General features: G+C 41.2%; 1 protein-coding gene and 1 long non-coding RNA gene across 2 annotated transcripts in view; both read right to left on the minus strand.

The window, feature by feature from the left end:
- LOC123963512 overlaps positions 1-3,061 on the minus strand; it is a 29,340-nt gene extending 26,279 nt beyond the window's left edge. The window contains exon 1 of the long non-coding RNA XR_006823195.1: positions 2,578-3,061. This is a non-coding gene — a long non-coding RNA (uncharacterized LOC123963512). The remainder of the gene's footprint in view (positions 1-2,577) is intronic.
- A 3,111-nt stretch (positions 3,062-6,172) lies between these two features.
- tbcd (tubulin folding cofactor D) overlaps positions 6,173-18,583 on the minus strand; it is a 28,589-nt gene continuing 16,178 nt past the window's right edge. Inside the window, exons 15-39 of the mRNA XM_046035767.1 lie at positions 18,075-18,132; positions 17,944-17,973; positions 17,540-17,625; positions 16,537-16,617; positions 16,379-16,452; positions 16,150-16,267; positions 15,737-15,797; positions 15,610-15,632; positions 15,475-15,506; positions 15,274-15,336; positions 15,102-15,178; positions 14,802-14,883; positions 14,580-14,698; positions 14,358-14,449; positions 13,960-14,100; positions 13,108-13,191; positions 12,428-12,586; positions 12,137-12,275; positions 9,765-9,886; positions 9,197-9,274; positions 9,021-9,107; positions 8,838-8,925; positions 7,958-8,067; positions 7,775-7,859; positions 6,173-7,651 (exon numbers count right to left, since the gene is read on the minus strand). Of these exons, the coding sequence (XP_045891723.1) occupies positions 7,631-7,651; positions 7,775-7,859; positions 7,958-8,067; positions 8,838-8,925; positions 9,021-9,107; positions 9,197-9,274; positions 9,765-9,886; positions 12,137-12,275; positions 12,428-12,586; positions 13,108-13,191; positions 13,960-14,100; positions 14,358-14,449; positions 14,580-14,698; positions 14,802-14,883; positions 15,102-15,178; positions 15,274-15,336; positions 15,475-15,506; positions 15,610-15,632; positions 15,737-15,797; positions 16,150-16,267; positions 16,379-16,452; positions 16,537-16,617; positions 17,540-17,625; positions 17,944-17,973; positions 18,075-18,132 (2,110 nt within the window). The 3' untranslated portion in view covers positions 6,173-7,630. The remainder of the gene's footprint in view (positions 7,652-7,774; positions 7,860-7,957; positions 8,068-8,837; positions 8,926-9,020; positions 9,108-9,196; positions 9,275-9,764; positions 9,887-12,136; positions 12,276-12,427; positions 12,587-13,107; positions 13,192-13,959; positions 14,101-14,357; positions 14,450-14,579; positions 14,699-14,801; positions 14,884-15,101; positions 15,179-15,273; positions 15,337-15,474; positions 15,507-15,609; positions 15,633-15,736; positions 15,798-16,149; positions 16,268-16,378; positions 16,453-16,536; positions 16,618-17,539; positions 17,626-17,943; positions 17,974-18,074; positions 18,133-18,583) is intronic.

Consider the following 18,583-nt stretch of genomic DNA (forward strand, 5'->3'; position numbering starts at 1 on the left):
TCCAGCCCTGTAATTTGGACCACTGCTAAAAGACAGGGCGATTGCTACAATAACAGCAGAAATGGTCTTGAAAAATGAGCAAAGGACTGGCGCTCTGGTGTTTTTGAAAGCGGAGGCTGTCTTGCGAACAAAGAGACAGGCAGCTTTTGAATACAAGACATTGATTTGTCCCGCTGAGGTTAACCAGAAAAGTCTAAACAGTGGCCACAACCACATTTCAGATGTTAAAAGTGAGACAAACAAATGGGATTGTTGAACTGAGAGAAGGTGTTGAAATCATACCAAAAATCTCATCAGACCAACAGATGAAGATGTTTTTTTACAGAGATCAGCTGTTGAATCAAATTTGAGTTTTGATGCTACCTCTAATAGTATGGTACAGCAGATGCACTTAACCACAAAAGCAATTTGTTTTTGAAGTGGCTTGGATCTTTTCCTTGAGGTCCACGAAGATCAGCAAAATCAATCCTTAAAACCCCCGTTGACTTGACCTCTGCTGAACGCAATAACTCCAAGGCCCGGAAAATAAACACATCACACCATAAATTCTTACTTATAAAGATCATGGGATGCAGCTGGGAATTAAATAAAGCACGCCTTGAAAAATTACAGCCCCACAGGAATATGTTGGCAAACCTCTTGCATCACATGACAGAAGACTAAATGTGAAAAAGCTGTCAGCACAAGACAAAAAGACTTTAACAGCCACCGTATCATCTGATTTGAGAGTCCTGTGATGATCTATGGGCCCTGCAGTGGTGAAGCGTCTGTCTGTTTGCACATCACAAGTTCAAGACCAGCCACGGTTGATAAACTGCCCTGGAGAGACCAACTTTGGCTGCACTCTCATCAGATATACACATCGTAATCACATGCCCCAACTGCAAACTATTGACGGCCCATGACCCAGTTCACACTGCTAATTGGTAACCTTTTTTAAATTTGCCAGGAAAAAAATTGTGCAAACTTAGTGTTGCTCCCCTGAAAATAGTAATGCGAGTCCAGCCGATAAGCATAAAAACATGGACGATGTATCAGTGGAAAATGACTCATATCGCTAAAGTGTCACCTAAATGCTGCAGTTCCTGTGAACTGATGCTATCTGATCTTAATACTACTCAGCAGTTCACATCTCTGCATCAGACCAATTCCTCTCCAGCACAACCTTTCAATTTTGAATTCATCTGACATTATATATGAATTTGTTTAACTGAATTAATTTATTTGGATAGAGGTTTCATGTTAATTCTGGCTGGCATCAGAGCTGTTGATTTTTATTCTCATATAACATGGATATTGGAATAACGTATAACATTTTCATCAACAGGGAAAAGACAAATGCAAAGTAAATACCCGTGTAAGCCAAGACCCATGAAAAAAAACAGTCAACACTGTCAAACACGATTTCATCGACATGGGATGAACTCAATCTGGCCAAGTGGGGTGGTTTGATGATTTTGTAGCAATGAGCTTCAATCACAGTGTGTCTGACCTCTGAGTCAAGCAGGCCCTGCCAAACACTGGAAGCAGATCCAACTGGGTCCAGAATTGACCCGCAGGCCCAGAATAGGACCTACACTATGTGACAGATGTTTCTGATAGTTTTTCTTTTCTTTTTTTTTTTGCAAAACCACCTCTCCTCTACTCCCACAAAATCCAAAAGACCCTCCCTGAATCCCATATACCAGCACAAAACTGCTAACTTAAGAAAACTTGTCCAATTCGCAGACTTGGCTCACCACTATATACCTGTCCCCATCCCAAGGCCTTTCCCTCCCATCCCTGGAGTCTCCAGGGCACCTCCCTGCAGTGTTGGCCCTCCCGCTGGCTGATCCCAGGGAACAGCCGTTAATCTGCGAGAGAACGTTGGAGAGCGTCTCCTTTTAATTATCAGAAAACTCCAAGCCAGGTTGGATAATGGATTCCAAATGGTGAGCTCGGGCAGGAGCGGGTGAAGGGTTGTAGGAGGTGGCCACGGAGAGAGCACGAGATTGGGAGGAGGAGGATGAGAGGGGAGGGAGGAAAGAGATATGACTCCTTCTCAGGTTCTGACCTTTGGCTGCCTCCATGCTCGTGTGCTTTGCCACAGATTGAGACCAGATTGACTGTGTTAGCTGGGAAGATGACGGAGTGACGGAATAATCTCAGTGAAAGAATCGCACACAGCCCAGTGGAACTATCTTCCCCCCAGGGGCTATCTTTCTGGGCTGTTGATACCTTATATCCTCCAGAGATCTTTAACTCATGCTGATATTACTGATAGAGCGGCACCTCTCCACTCTGAATGGTAATGTAGCAACACTTTCCCTCAGGACCAGAAGCCCATCAGCATTTTTCTTCACAGAAAAGTTGAATGAGTTGGAACCATAATCTTTTATGTGCTGTCCTCCTCTCTATTCCCAGGACACAGCAGGGAGAGATCTTACAGCCTGAATGCTTAACGCTAAAGCAAAAATAATAGAATCACACAAAAACAAAACACAAGCTTATCATTATGGCTCCAAACACATCACACATACATTCAGACACACAGGCTACAGGACCACCCCTGAGAGCTGACCTGGCCATGCCCCCTACCGCTCAGTGCTGGCGTGTGTCCAGAACAAACTGGGCCTCTCCGTAGGGAACAGTGGAGGCCCGAGGCCGTGCTGCTTAGCAGGCGCCGAGGGGGCGGCAGGCTGCCAGTGGTCAGTCCCTGCCGTTGCTTCTGGGAATGGTGTCACACTCACAATAACCCCCCATCCTCACACCAGCCAGCTCCCGGGTTCAGGGCCGGGTGCAGAGGTCGAGAAAGAACAGCACTCCTACGACTGAGCAGCTGGACTCGCTGTCATGGATGAGCACATTTTGGCCACCATCCAAACAAGAGGCGAGCCAGGACCCTGACGTCTGAGCCGTCTCCATGAAGTCACTCTCCAAGCATAGATCAACAGACAGCAGCAGCAGCAGCAGCACACAGTCTCTGCACACAGGCCCACAAACAAAGTCTTCAGAATGTTTGAGGTTCAACCAAGGCCAGAGTGATGACAGCAACCGCCTTAACTGGACAGAAATTGCTTGCTCCAAGTCCACAGAAGAACAAGGAGAGTGGCGGTGTGAAGGATGGATTGGTAACAGAAAAAAAGGATTGAAAAAGGCTAAATTTAGTCTTATCATATTACCTACTGTAAAAAAACAAAAACAAATCTTATCTGACAGAAAGACCCTGACAACTCCAAGTGATGCTAAGCAAGCAGCCCTCAGCTTCTGTCATCAAACACACAGAGTACAAAGGAAGACATTTCCCAGAAGGCTGCAAGGAACTCTCGGCATGCCTCTTGATATCATTTTAAACCCAACAGGCTTGCTGGCTGACAACCTCCTCTCCTGCTCCCTTATGCAATCTAACGGAATCTGGGAGGCGCTGGAGCTAATAAAGGCTATCAGACTCCTCAAGGAAAACTGCAGTAAGGAAGAAAGGCTATAATTGGAGGCTGCCTGCTCTCCAACAAGGCCAGCCAGTCAGTCCTCAGAGAACACGAGACAAGGGAACTGTTCAATAGCTCTAAATCACATTTTCTTTCACACAAAACACAAAATGGCTGCGATAAGGTGTTCAGAGCATATGCAAAGTGCCCACTGTTAAAAAAACAAACAAACAATAAAATGTCGATGAGACAATCCAACCCAGTTTGGTACACTTTCATTAGACAAGGGTCAACAGCAGAATATGACCTTTCCATTCAATTAGCCACATTATCTATGCGCATCTGTGTGCGTTGTTGATGTAAAAACACACTGCCCGTTAACCTGCGGCCTCTAAAAGGACACAGGCTTAGCAATTAGCCCACATTCCCAAACTTATCCAGCTGCCTCCATTTCCAAATGACTATAATTCCACACAACTAGGTAATTTCCTAGGCAGAGAACGCATGCCTGGTGTGCTGCTGATTATGGCCTTTTAGTAACTTATAAAGACTGTGGTTTCCTGGAGGGAGACCGCATCAGCTGTCATATTCATGATTATAGCATTTCAGCTATTTCTATCAATCATGTAATTATCGTATCTCTGCTATTTCTATCAGTCATATAATTATCATATTCAGTCATTTCTACCTAAATTTTGTTTCTGCAATTTCCTGAAGTTTTCTTTGTAGTTCAAGATCCATGACATACCTAAAGTCTGGTACTGTGTAAGCTGCTTTTTCTTTTCCACCTCATTTTCAGCAAAAGCTTTGCTTTTAGCATCTGACTTGATGTTTGTATGGCTAATGCCACTACAGACTTATGACTCCTTGATTGTGTGCTGATTTCTTTACATAAACATTACGTACAGATCTGGAGCAGCCAGATATCACATACTTGATAGCAAGAAATAAATAAACGCCATCACTCCCAGTTATGACAAGTCAACCTTAAAAACAGCTTATAACAATATATTTAAACGTCATTTTGAGGGCTGTAAGGAGTCCTGAACTCAAAGTTGTAACAGCTGTTCCACAGTACCTCCACTCCATAAATTAAGGCATGTGCTTCACTAATGAACCTCAGTAACAAGCTGGAGGAGGGCTGTTGCTCCTACACCAGGTGTTGAGGCCATAAACAGGAAGTCCCAGCAGGAGTAACACCTGGGAATGATAAACTCTCTTAGCAGACAATAGCTCAATATGAGGGCTATAGGCCACACCAAAAATACTGTAGGTAAAAGCTTCAGCATGTAGAAAATAGTGAACCCTAACATGATGACTAGTTCAGTTTTAGCGCAGTTGGGTGCAATTCTAAACTGATTTTGTAATAATATGTTTCTTAAATATTCCAACTGCATAAATCCCAAATTTTCCAGATTCATCAGTTGTTGCACCAGCTCTTGTGCAAGGAAGTACACAATCTTTGTGTTCTCTGATCTCACGTTTAATTGCCAGCTTAATATAAAATAGGTCAGGTATGGAGATATTAGATTTCATCCATAACTTCCAAATATAACAGTGCAGCCCCAGAGAAGTACATCTTTGTTTTAAAACCAGTGAATAGTTCAGATTGTCTTCCTGTCCTTTGCACGGTGTATCCAGAAAAGTATTCGATGGGGAAAATTAATGAACAAACAGAAGGTTACCTTGAGGGCAATTAGTGTTAACATTCACCTCTGTGTACGCCACAGTTGAGTCATTGACTGTGAAAGGGGAAGTGATTTAGATTATATATACTTCTGTGATGTTGATACCAATCAGTGGATCATGAAGGAAATTAAAAACACACTGGTTTTTCCAAGCAGTAACAAGTCTTCTAACAGAGCCTGATTTCATTTATGGTAAAAGTGCACAAGTGCTCACATTGTCCTCCTACAGGCCCGATGACATGTCGCACAAAACAAGGATGAACCATAATCAAAATCATGAGCCAGTCTGCTGCAATGATCTGATGTACGTACAGTTCAAATATTAATAATAAAGCTGTCAGTTTGTGTATTATTTACATATCTTTAATTTTAGAAGATTGGATATATAATAATAAAACTATAGTATAAATATTACCAATGCTCTTGACAACCTGACCATGTTCTCTATACGGACAGATCTGACACGAATTCCTTCTCCACTCCACAATCATTAACTTGGGCAAACTGCTATGGGTACCACTTAATCTCATAACAACCACAACAGTGGAAAGTGCAAAAAGGTCTTTCCTAATATCACACCAAACTGAGTCAATGAGGGAGCAGCTCCCTCCCCTTTCCACTCCTCTAAAAGGCCACCATTGTATGTGAAGAATTGCCATGGCTACTGCCGACGAACTGTAAGCCTTTTAGAATTATTAGCATTCCTCTCTTCCCCGAGCACTGTAGCAAAGCTGCTCGCTTTACCATCAATCCGCATTGAGTGAAACACACCATTTCTTTCATTAGAAGACAGGAATTTCCATCTGGCTGGGAATTAATTAAAGTCGAATTATGGGCTGCTGCAATATTGGAAAACCCAGACAAATTCAACAACACCCACGGAGGATATGAGTAGTCGTGGAAAAATCATGACTGAGGAGAGGCAGTCTCCCCTCAGTTCTTACAGGACTTTACAACAAACACACAACAGGAATAAAATAACAACAGGAAGCTCAGGGGTTCACTCAAGTTGTTATTCAACCTGTCATTATAGGAAAATGTGGCCATGGTAGGAGGATGGCAAAGACGCTCGTAAGAGACACTAACTCAGCTTTTATTAGGCAGGATAGCAATAAGATAAACAACAACGTGATCATTGGTACATTCATTTTTCTTGGACACAATTTATTCTGGTGGTGACTACAGTTATTTTGTAATAATAGTCTGCATGATATGTATGTATCTTTAAACCAAATGTATGTTTTGCTGAAGCAGGGCAGTGTTCATATGTATATGAGTAATGGAGACGGCTTAAATTTGATGAAGTGTGGCTTTAGATGTAAATGACCTCAAAGTCAGCATCACATTTAGTACAATTACAAACATGTCAAACTGCAGAGTTTCCATAATAATACTAATCAAATTAAGTGACCACTATTAAAGAGTGGAAATTAAAAAATCACAAGTTAGTGAAGATCCATTTTAATTTGGAATAATCATGATTATTCACACACACACACACACACACACACACACACACAAGAGCTGCTGAAATACAGAAAGCCAAATACATGGGGAAAGGATAAACCTAGTTACATTAATCGTGTTACAGAAAAATGTCATGCAATATAGTGATTACTTGCTTTGCGAGTTTCTGCAATGTATGATAAACAAGCAGAAACCACCTAATTCTAAATAATCGCAACAATTGCATCTTTGTCAGTGTCAGACAGGGAAGCTGACTGAGACAATGTGGCCACTATCAGACTCTAATGAGAAAGCCTGGACTAATGGTGACACAACAGGCTCTGTTCCACAGGCAACCGGGCCTGGGACTCTTCCAGTCCCTGGCACCTCCACCGATGCAGAAAAAGTAGGTCTGCATGGGACCCAAGGGGAAGCAGGGCCCCAGTGACATTCCACGTTTTGTGCCAAAGCGGCTAAATGGCAACCATTTCCCGGGAGAGTACGCAAAGTCTGGTTTCAGTTTCACCTATCTGTATTGTTCCAGGTACAAGTTAGAAGTAAACATGTCTAAAGTCTCACTAGTCTGTGACCTAAATGGGACATGTGAGAAAGGTGTTCAGAAAACAACAATGAAAGCTTTATACACATATAATGTAGTATGTGCTACTTAGCATTTGGAAGTTGCAATAACAGAGTCAAAAACAAAAGATGCAGTACACTATTTCACTTTACTAATAATTATCAGGCAAGGACCGAAAGGGGCAAAACATTGTTAACAAAGTAGAGTACAAGTGATTCACAGAGTGCTGGATTTTATCACAGTCAAGAGTGTTTGATCGGATACACCTGGTGTTCAGGAACTTTGTAGTAATATTAACAAGATAGGGGAAATAACTGATCTTTTCGTCCATTTATTTTTATGTTAAACTGTCAGATTGTGATTTGTTTCATGTGTTGTTCTTTGGCAGGTGGACAGACCATCTGACACAGGGCAGCTTCAGAAAAGCAGAACTCACAGGCCATTCTTGATTCTTACAGCATGCTGTCCATGTAAATTACTAGCAGCTGGTTTTTCACAGCCACAGGTGATCAGGAAACCTGGACGGGGCTCTGTGGATGAAAGACAGTGGTTTGGGTTAATTCAGTCCAACAAGGTGATAAAACAAACAGTTTTCAGTTTGTATCGACCAACCCTATCAAGCACTTAACCATCCATGTCAGTTAAATGGTTACCTTGGTAACCACCTGTGGCTTGGCAACTCCCAACCAATCACAGAGCTGATTCCTGTGGGTCCGAACTGTGGCAAGTTCACTCTCCCTGGAACGGACACCCAGCATAACAGCATGTCACACACGTACCGAAAGCATTGAAGTACAACAGGATATTTAATAACTGCATCCAGTGAGACTACTAACCAATTAGTATCGCTTAGCAGGGTCATGACATCATCCAACACTTCGGGATCTATGACATCATCGTAGGTCAGCAGCATCTCGTACATCTGACTGGCCGTGGTCTTTCTGATCTACAGTTGTAACAACAGTGTTGAACAGTGTTTTCTTCTTTGTTACACAAAACAATGTAAAAAGCCATGCTAGCAGATATGCAAGGCTGTACTGACCACAATGCTAACTCTATCAGCAAACTAACATGCTCACAATGACAATACTAACATGCTGATGTTAAGCAGTTATAATGTTTACCATCTTAGTTAAGCGTGTTAGCATGTTACCATTTACTTATTCGCACAAACACAAATTAGTTCTGCAGGTATTTGGTCACAAACCTAAATAGTGAACAAATCAAAATTATGACCTGATGATGGCACTAGATAAAAGGTCAGGGGATCACCAAAGTTATTGCAGTTCATCCTTAGACATTAATGTCTAAAATCAAATTTCATGTCAATCCAACCAACATTTGTTGCGCCATTTCACTCAAAACCCCTGATATCAACCTCATGGTGGCACTAGAGGAAACTCAGGGGTGCACCGATGTCATTAGAATTAATTTTCGGGGCACCGTGAATGTCTGTACAAAATAGGATAATCCACCTGATAGTTGTTGAGATATTTCCGTCTGGAAAAGTGGTGAACCAACCAACCGACATTGCCACTCCTTGAGCCACATCGCTAGTGTGACAAGCTATGAAACACAATAATATTACTGGCCATTTTAGCCAGCTAAAGACAAATTTCATTGGCATTTGGAGAGTGTGAAATTTGTACCATAAACCAGAGTGGCTGTTTTATTATCTATTAAGGATGGGTGAATATGCCTGTCTTGTGAACTTACCACAGGGAAGGAATGGCAGAGTAGCATCAGCAGCTGAGCCAAAACTCTTTTCCTCACCTCACCCTGGAACTGGATCAGCCCACAGAAGCTGGGAAAAACCAAACAGCACAGTCAACATGGACGGTGTTTTCTGCCCCAGTCCAGTATGTAATGTGTACATTTGTCAATGAGATAGAGACTTACACAGCTATACAGGCACGCAGCTTGGAAATATCTTTGGCTTTCTTGAACTCCTTGCAAAGAGTCAAAAGGTCCACACAGAACGGATGACTTGGAAAAAAAAAAGACAGAAAAACTTTGGCTCTCACAGATATCACCGACAGTTTAAAAAAAGAAAAGAAAAATCTATTGCAACTCACTTCTCTTGGGTGGTGAAGATTTCAAAGCAGCTGTTAGCAAGCATCTGATTAAGCATCTTAAGGAAAGGAATGGACACCCTAGAAAACAGGAGGGAAAAAAACGCTGTCACTTAGGTCACAGAGAGGATATATTATGCTATGAAAATATTAAACGATTTCTTGTGGTGGCTTGTAAGTGTGTTTGTAAATAATGAATCACTTAATGTACAAATAACACTAACAATGAAAATGAGAAAAAATTATTATAAGAGCATTCTGCATATACATAGCGCTTTCCGAACACAAAAGTAAATGAAACCAACATTTTCCATGAACAAAAATAATAAACAATCATTTATAAGCAAAGCACAATATAAAACCAAAACATTGCAACAAACACACAAAACTGAAATGGACAATTAACCCTTAAACATCTGCACCCTGTGTTTTCAATGCTGCTTTAGCGCTTGTAAATAAAATATCCACGGCGACTTGTAACGTCATAGGCCACCAAGTTTTTAACCGAGTGAAGTCTGTGCGAGTGAACACATGCACATAAGACAAACGCCGTGTGTTTGTGAGTGTGTACCTGTCATTGCGGAGATTGCCTCTGAAGATGCTCAACAACGTATCTCCAAACTGTGCCAGGGCAGCACTATTGTTCTGGATCCCTCTCAGATAGTCAAATAACGACTGAGATGAAAAATGCACCTGAGTGGAAGCAGCGGACAGCAGCAGTTAATGTGGAGCAGCAGCAGCCTGAAGGGCAGAACAGTGGTAGCTACGATTGTTTACCTAACGCTATCACTGTCTATCAGAAATAAAAAGTGGGGGTATTAGCTGTGGAGTAAGGTACAGAGATTTGCTTTACGTGTTATGATGTCCTGTACAACAGCAGTGTTGAAAATGTTGCACTGTTGTCAGCAAACAGGACCAAAAAGACAGAATCAAAGGTAAACTGACTGACAAAAACTTGACTGTAATAACAATTACTGTGTGCTTATTCCTGAGGGGCCTTTAAAAAAACAGCAAAATTGATGATATCATCAGACTGGAGGAAAAAAAGGGTCAAACCATGACACTTAGCAACACAATGTGATATATATAAACAGAGTTACATGGAAACTGTGTGTCTGATTTCCTCATCTACACTTAAATACAAAATAATTTGTGTGTTTCAATGGTTAAAAGGTTATTTCAAGCACTTAGAATTTATATTACCAAGAATTACACACATAAATACTGTAAAAACACTTGTTGGTACAGAATTATTTTTCTTCTTCTTGTCTTGGGACAGTTTCTGCTGTTTGGCTTTAGCATGGCCTTTTGGTCTCTCTAGCTTGAGGCTGGCCTTCAAGGCAATTCCTGGAAAATCTCTCTCTGGCCTGTGCGAATATGTGCCTGTGGTGTGAGAATGGTAATCTTGGCCCCTGTATCGATGCAGTATTGGCTCAGTTTCCTGCATGCAACCCTGTATAAACATATCAGTCCTTCCCGTCTCAGTCTGAGGGGTGCATCTGTGGCTGGAAGAGCAGGCGGTAAAAGCAAAACAAGCGCCAGATCGTCTCTAAGGGAATATGTTGACGTCCTCCACTGACAGATGAGTTAAACTTTAATGACCTCACTGCTGCTATTGCAGGCGTTCAACTTACTTTTCTTACTTATTATATCCACAAACACTAACAGTTAAAAATAGCCTAACCATCACAAATCTTTGTGCAAAGGGCCCCTTTTGAATGATTGGTTTTAACAGGTTAGGTCAAGGTGGAGGAGGAGCGAGAACTTGATCAACCCAAGTTTGGGGCCCCAGCTGAGCCTCCTGAGTCATGGTGAGTAAAGGGGGTCAGGAGTGGAAAGTAGCATAAATCCTTGTTACTTTGCACTGAGAAATTCTCGCCAGCCAGTACCACAAGGGACCTGAGAGATCAATTTGTTCTGCATGAATCTGAATCAATGCTTCAAGTTCAGGTGGTGGCCCCAGGAAAAGGGTGAAGATGAGTCACAGCCTGATATCTGTGATAAAAATCCAATAAAAGTCAGGCGTTCTAGGGAGCGTGAAGGGTTATAGTGTAGAGTTTTGAGTAGATTACATTAGACACATGGCTCCCCCTGTTGGCCTAAATTCCTCCAAAATAATAACAAACCCAAGAGCTGACTTTGCCAACTCATTACAGGCTGCTGGATTTACCACTATACAAACAAACGAAAAGGGGAAAGAAATCAGCACGTCCCCCAACAAATAGTCAGGCCTTATTGTGTAGTGAAAATTGAATTTCAACAATGAAATGTACCAGTGCTGTATGTACAAACATTCCAGCTTGCTAATGAGAAGTACAAGTACAACGACACACTATTAAGTGTCTCTATTATCTGTAGTTCTATACCAGCAGTAAAACAACATCCATAAGGGCAATAAATAATAATAAATTCTATTATATTTCTAATCAAACTCCATACACTATGTTCTCATTCCAGCATCATTTTGTTTCAATTTTGTCATTGTGTGAACTTCTCATTTATGGCCTTGAAATGTGAATACAATTACAGACATGTCTACTAAATCAATATTCTAGGTGAAAGTAAAGTTTTATTAAATACAAATGACTGACAAATTAAAGGAAAAACCAACACCTGTGGCCTCCATCCTTTTTATAGATTCTGCAAGTCTGCGGGACTGCTACTTGAGAAAACCATTCTTTCAAAACACATTCTTTTCCCATTCTTTTGATGATGCCGTTGGAGAGCACTGTCAAACACGTAGGTCCAAAAATCTTCTATAGGTGTTCTGACTGATTTGAGATCTGGCTATTGCGAAAGCCACAGCATATAATTCATACTCATCAAAGCATTCAGTGACCCTCGTGTCCTGTGTGGACGTGTTTTTCTTTAAATTTTATCACCCGTCTGTACATCATTCTGCCCATTGACAATAATTTACACCTCCCATCAAATTTGACTTACTGTGGACTCTGTGATCCCTCCCACTGACACAGTGAGACCCAGCAGGGTGTGGCATCGATACTGAGACAGTCCCAGCAGCTGGGTGATATACTGGAAAGCTTGGGATGGAGCGTTCCAGTTCAGACTGGTTGAGGTCTCACTGAAAGACGTAGTAAATGGAGTCAATCTCAAGCTGTTGTACATACAATTGTTCACATGAAACTTTCATACTTTATGTTTCTTTCCAAAAACAGATAAAAGAGCTTGTAATGCTGCTGGACAAGCGGCAAGTCTAGGGCAGCTGTAACTCACACAGGAAAAATGCTCAACAGCTCCTCTCTGTGGGGGATGTGTGGGATTACAGGCTCTGTGCTCTGGAGGAGGCGCAGGAAGATGTTGCCAGCGTGGGCTCTGTAGCGGTCAATCTTCTCTGCTGCCTGCTGGGCCAGGCAGCACATCATACACTTCACCCTGCATACAGAAAAGTAGGAAATGCAGAAGACAAGTGCGATCATTTTATTCCACACAATCAGAAATCCATGCAGGGTGCAATAAACTTTACTGAAGTAACAACAAATCAACAAATCTGCTGTTGTATAACTTCTTAGCTAGGGTTCTGTTGACAAAGAAAAAATGGGACTAAAATTTACATTAATATTATACTACAGATGAGCCCAAAGGTAACACTGGGTATGAACTGTACCATGATGTGACTCTTATTAATGTCATGTCATGTGCCTTTTTTAAATTACATAACATACATGATCCAAGTTCGATTTTACTTAGGTTGAGGTATTGTGGCCACACCTTGAGACATCGAGGTGACATCCAAAGATTACTCAAACCAGTGAACAAACAACAAGTCAGAGACGGCTTACATTCCAATTATGGTCACCTGGTGATGTAACGTGACACACAATGTGGAGTTTCTCTAGCTGTGTGGCAAAGAGCTAAGAGTTGACATTAATCAGACTTTTCAGTTTGCTACTCACAGGTCTGGCGAAAGGATCTCTGGAGCACTGCTGGCCACCACCATAGTCACATCCATCAGACTAGTCATTGCTGCCTCTCTCACCCTGGGCACATAACAGAAAGCATAAACACTTTATGCTTGCAATGACATGGGCTTGAATCTACCTTACACACTGACCTAGGCCATTATGACCTCAACGATTTATTAAAGCAGCAACTCCTTAACAATAATCTGATGCAAACACACAAATGCAAACATAAACTGGTACAAGTACACATGCCATCATTTTGAGATTGTATTTTAATGTCACTGGATTTTTTTTTTTAGACAAATGGCACAAGGCACAATTTGTTTATGTGAAAAGTTAATTGGGGCATTCTTTCAAGTCACACCCTGAAACAGGTGCATGGGCTGGTGAAGAGCCTCATTACTGGCCTACTGGGAAACATTTCTGGCAAAGACAAATTGAATAACATATAGATGAACAAGAAAGACAAATCTGTTCTTGTCTGGAGGTGGCCTTGAAAAAGAAGGAGATACGTGAAGACAACAAAGAAAACAAAAACAAGTGAGATAATGACTATAAACAAAGCCAGATTCATGCGAAAGAATGAAGGAAAAAAACAAATTAAAGAAGAAGCAGCCCATCCCATGTTGCGAGGACAAGTGACAAGCCTGGTGACATTCCTGGCAGTAAGCATGGCCTGGGGCTACTAATGACAAGGACATGTATGTCATGTCTTTGTGTCCCTAGGTGGAGGGACAGAAAAACACCTTAGGCAGGGGAGCATTCTGAATCCCTGAGGCAAATTCAAAGAGTGCGTATTTGGGAGCTGTGAGTGTTTGTGTTTTGACTAGAAAGTTAACTCACCAGGCCCCTACGTCCCCTCTGCTGTCTGTTGTGTAGTCGTTCATGCTGTTGAGCAGAGCGCCATACACCTCTGCTACGTTCTCCGCGCACAGAGTGGAGTCTGGGGAGCCATGTGCACAAACACCTGCCTTCACACACACTCTGATGGAGGATGAAAAAGAAATACATTTTAAAAAGGAGATACAGTATCAGATGAACTGAAGGTATTTAATTGAATTGAGTGTAGATGCTTAGAAGTTGTGAAGAAAGAAATGGGTGGGCATGTCAATCAGGTCCTGCAGGTATAGTCGGTTGACTGTTTATTTTAACATTACTGCCTACACAACCACGCGGTTAAACTAGCAGACAAGCAAGGCAAAGAACAGAGGAGTAAAATAAGAAAATATATGGATACTCACTGGGCAATTGCTTTGACTGCATCTCTCCTCGCCTCTGTAAAAGTCCCCTCCTTCTGGCTGACAGTGCACATCTGCTGGAGGCCTTCTAGAATCTGACACAGCAATACATGCACGCACACAGAAACACAAACACACATACACACACACACACCACCTTATACCAAAATACTGAGGCAGTGAGATGCAAAATGGACAGAAAATTTACACACCCTCAAAACACACCTGCTTTAGTTTGCCAAGGATCATAAATGTTGGTAGACAGCCGAGGGCGAGGGCAGATCCACAACGAATGAGCATCTGAGGACTCTTCAGCCCCTCAATGTACTGAGACACCAGGACCTCTACACATGTGCACACAAACACACACATTCACCATGCAGAGATTACTTTCAAATTCAGACTTACAGTATAACTAGTGGAACAAGGGAATAATATTCAACTCACCCTGCATTTGTGAGTCAGCTTGGCCGGGCTCGACCTGGTAGTACTCCTCACACAAGGCCGACAAGGCTGATACCACTGAAACCTGCAGAGGAAGGAGGATGAAGGTCAGTGAGTAGTAAATCTAATAAGTGGTAAATGAAAGTCTATATCTTCTAATTTTTATTTAGCCACTTTGTTAACCTACCACAAAAGATCTGCATACATTTGCAGATGCTTAACATTTAACTAGTATTTACTTGGCTGGTAATTCTCGTTGACCCATATTGCTACGTCCATTTTATAGGGAAAAATTAAGCTTACCATAACTGCATCCTTCACCCCACTAGATATAAGATGAAGAGTCTTTATTGTGTCGTCAATAAGCCACTGCCACCCAGCTGAAACACAGTGTCACAACATTAGGTACTTTTAGCTAAGATGTTGAATGAATTAAATAAAAACATTTAAAGACATAATATCAGAATTAACTTACTGATTACAGGGTCGTTCTTAAAAGGCATTTTGGACAAGGAAAGCTTTTCTATAAGACTGCAGACTGTAGAAAAGATAAAACCAATCACATCTACTGTATAATGAGAAACCAGCATTGCATTTAATGTCATACATTGTGTTTAATGCAACAACCAATAAATGGCTTTGTGAAAGCCACGTTCTTATTTGCTTTTGGACTCACTTGCTGGCCTCATTAGCTCTCCGCCAAAACCCCTACAAAAAAACATAAGCATTTTTATATAAAGCCAAAACAATATTTAGTTGTTTATTTTTACCATACTGCTGATGAAAAAACAAATATATTCTTTCTGCCTACCTGTACTGTTTTCTGTCATGTAACTGAAAGTAAGTCAGCAAAAGAACATCAGCAACAGAGGATGTTTTGACCACAGGTTATTCAATTTGAAACAACATTTTTGGCTTGCTCCTTGGGGTACACCTACCTTCTGGTGAATGTTTTTTAATGCATCCACACATTCTGGAGAAATTATGTCCACCATGGTCCTGTAGGACAAATACAGGGAGACAACATGTGAGACTTATTCATGTTCAAAGCAAAAGAGTAGAAAACAGAATTACTAATAGCCCAAGGGTGCACATCCTGCCACTGAAGTGTATTTTTTTCCTATTATAGCTGCATCATCAGCAGATATATTGTGTTCTTGTATTTTGAGCCACAAACACAGTTGCAGAGGCTTTTGTTTCTTGCAGACACGTACAATTTCACATCATCTTAAATGTTTATGAGAAGCTCATCTTCACAGTATATGTAGAGGTTTTAAAAATATGTCAAAGTATGGACTAGGACGTCTTCCCTAAGTGTAATGTTCCTTTGACTGGCTCCTTAAAGATCTACCTGTTGGTCTGAAGGCCCAGTTTGTACAGAGCATGTGTGATCTCTGCACATGCCAGGATGGCTCCATGGCGACCGTGGAGGTCAATACCCACTGCCATGGGCAACAGCTGTGGCAAAACTGCAACCAACAAGGAAGAAAGAGCAAGTCATTTATCTGCTCATGATTATGGGTTTATTTCAGTTTCACTTTCCCCACTGCCTTGTGAACAGGTAAGGTGACATTGTTTACCTGTTGCTGCCATATAATCCGGTGCCTGAGGCGTCAGGTTATGGAGTGCTTTAGTGGCGAGCTCTCGGATCACACTGTAAGAATGTTTAAGAATTGAATTCAGACCTACTATACCTAAACCCTCATTTTTAGTGTCATTAATGAAGACAAGTACTTACGTATCCCAGTGGTTGATCTTCATGGCTATCAAATGATCTATCATGGCCTTGGTGTACTCGGGGAAGCTAGCTACATAGACACTTTGAGAACAAACCAAAAAAAAGCTTTAGTTGCATAGCTGCTAAAAGAAAATGAATGCCAGCTTCAGACATGTTTCTGTAACATTCAGATCTATTTCCATCAACCTTACTTTCTCATTTGCTACATCTTTATTCTAGTGTGCTTGTTATGTGTAGTTCTATAGTCATTCATAACCTGAAGCTAGCATCTTTCTCCATTTTCACTGCTTGAATGTTTGCTCTGCTGGTAGTGACACATTTCTGTCAAAGGTGACAATCACTGAAAGGGTTGGAGCTGATGTACACATTTCATTCTTGCCAAACAGATAAAGACTGTTACATGGGGAGAAGCAATCCAACAGATGTAATGTGTATAGCACATCAAGCTGAAGCTAATTGTCAGCCCCCGTCCCTGGTTAGGAACAGCTGAAAAATGTGTGGATAAAAATGTTTGTATGCAGTAAACTGCACATGTATAACAGAAGCAGTGGCTATGTTCTGGGAGACATTTAGGAACTGCATATATGGGGTGTAACATCAACACCAGATTTTGATAGCTTTGCTTTGGGGCCAAATTAACTTAGTTAAACTTAACCAAAAACATTTAAATAAACAAAATTTGCTACATCTAGTTTTATTTGGTTTAAAGCTACTTAGAAACCAAGAAATAACCAGAAATCATGCAATGATTGTCTGCACACACTACATTTTGAATGTCCTACCAGATGACCACAAGTGGCACTAAAACTCAACTAAAATGGGTGCCGTGTCAATGAGGAAGGATTGGAAACTAGTTGCCACCTCACTTTATTGCTCAGGCTGCTCTAATAAGTGTAGCGTCCTAAGCATCTGCCAAAGTGCAGCTTCATGAGGATTGTGTGACTAAGAAAATATGTCTGTAATTGGCAAGAACTGCCATTGTGTAGAATACACTGTTTCTTACCTAATGTTCAGATAGCAGTTGCTGAGATTCCCAACAGCATAGTAGTCTGCCGCAGTTACAATATCAATACCATGAGGAAACGTCCCCTATTGAGATACAAGCAAGCAACAAACAGCTGAGACGTTTTCAGTGCATTGTGTATGAATGCTCCATGTTGTTTGACACTGAGCAGACGAATTTAAGATGGGAATTAAGTGATTTGGTTCCAAATTCAAGTAATGACCTAAGATTTTAAAAAATCTTTTTGGTGCCCTGTAGCAGTACTGGGAGGCTATTTCTTTGTTTCAAAAGCTTGCACCAACAAGGCAAGTTTGAGCAAGACCTGGATGTTTGGCAGCAAATAAACTTCAAATCACAATAATTCTGTTAGTCATAATGTTCAAGTCAATGCTGCGGTCACAAACCTGTCTGCCGACATTCTCCTGAAAGGCAGCCTGGGACAAAATGAGACATAAAAATCAACTTCTATGACATAGAGTCATCACAACTGTACATCTTTAGTTAGCAATCGTAGGATGTTGACCAGAGAACTTACAGAGGCAGCTCTGCGGCAGTTGACATTTCGGTCAAACACAGTCGTGATCAGCAAAGCACTGCAGAGAGAAAGTATGGATTGGAGAGTATAAATGATTACATAAAAGACTAGATTTGTCAGCTGAATACAAACAAGAAGGAATGAAGTGTTTCCGCAGACACAGAAAAATTCATGTTGAATGGGTAGACAACTTAATGTGACTGTAATCAAATGTAAAAGAAATCTGCATGTATCCGTTCGTCCACTATAGCTTTGTAAGTCCAAATGTAAAACATGCTGCTTTGAGCTTTCTTTGTTGACAGTTAACTATTTCAATATTTATTTGCAAGATACAAATCTGTAAATTGACACTTGGCAGCTTGGACAAATTGGCAAATTATCTCCGACTTTGCAACATTTCCTTTTTTGAGATCCTAACCTGTATATCTCTGTCCTGTTACAGCGCGCCAACAGTGTATCAAGATCTTAATAATTTGTTAATATTCAATGGCTAAGAATTTTGATTACAT

The sequence above is a fragment of the Micropterus dolomieu genome, linkage group LG02 (genome assembly GCF_021292245.1).
Source record: "Micropterus dolomieu isolate WLL.071019.BEF.003 ecotype Adirondacks linkage group LG02, ASM2129224v1, whole genome shotgun sequence".
NCBI lineage: Eukaryota > Metazoa > Chordata > Actinopteri > Centrarchiformes > Centrarchidae > Micropterus > Micropterus dolomieu.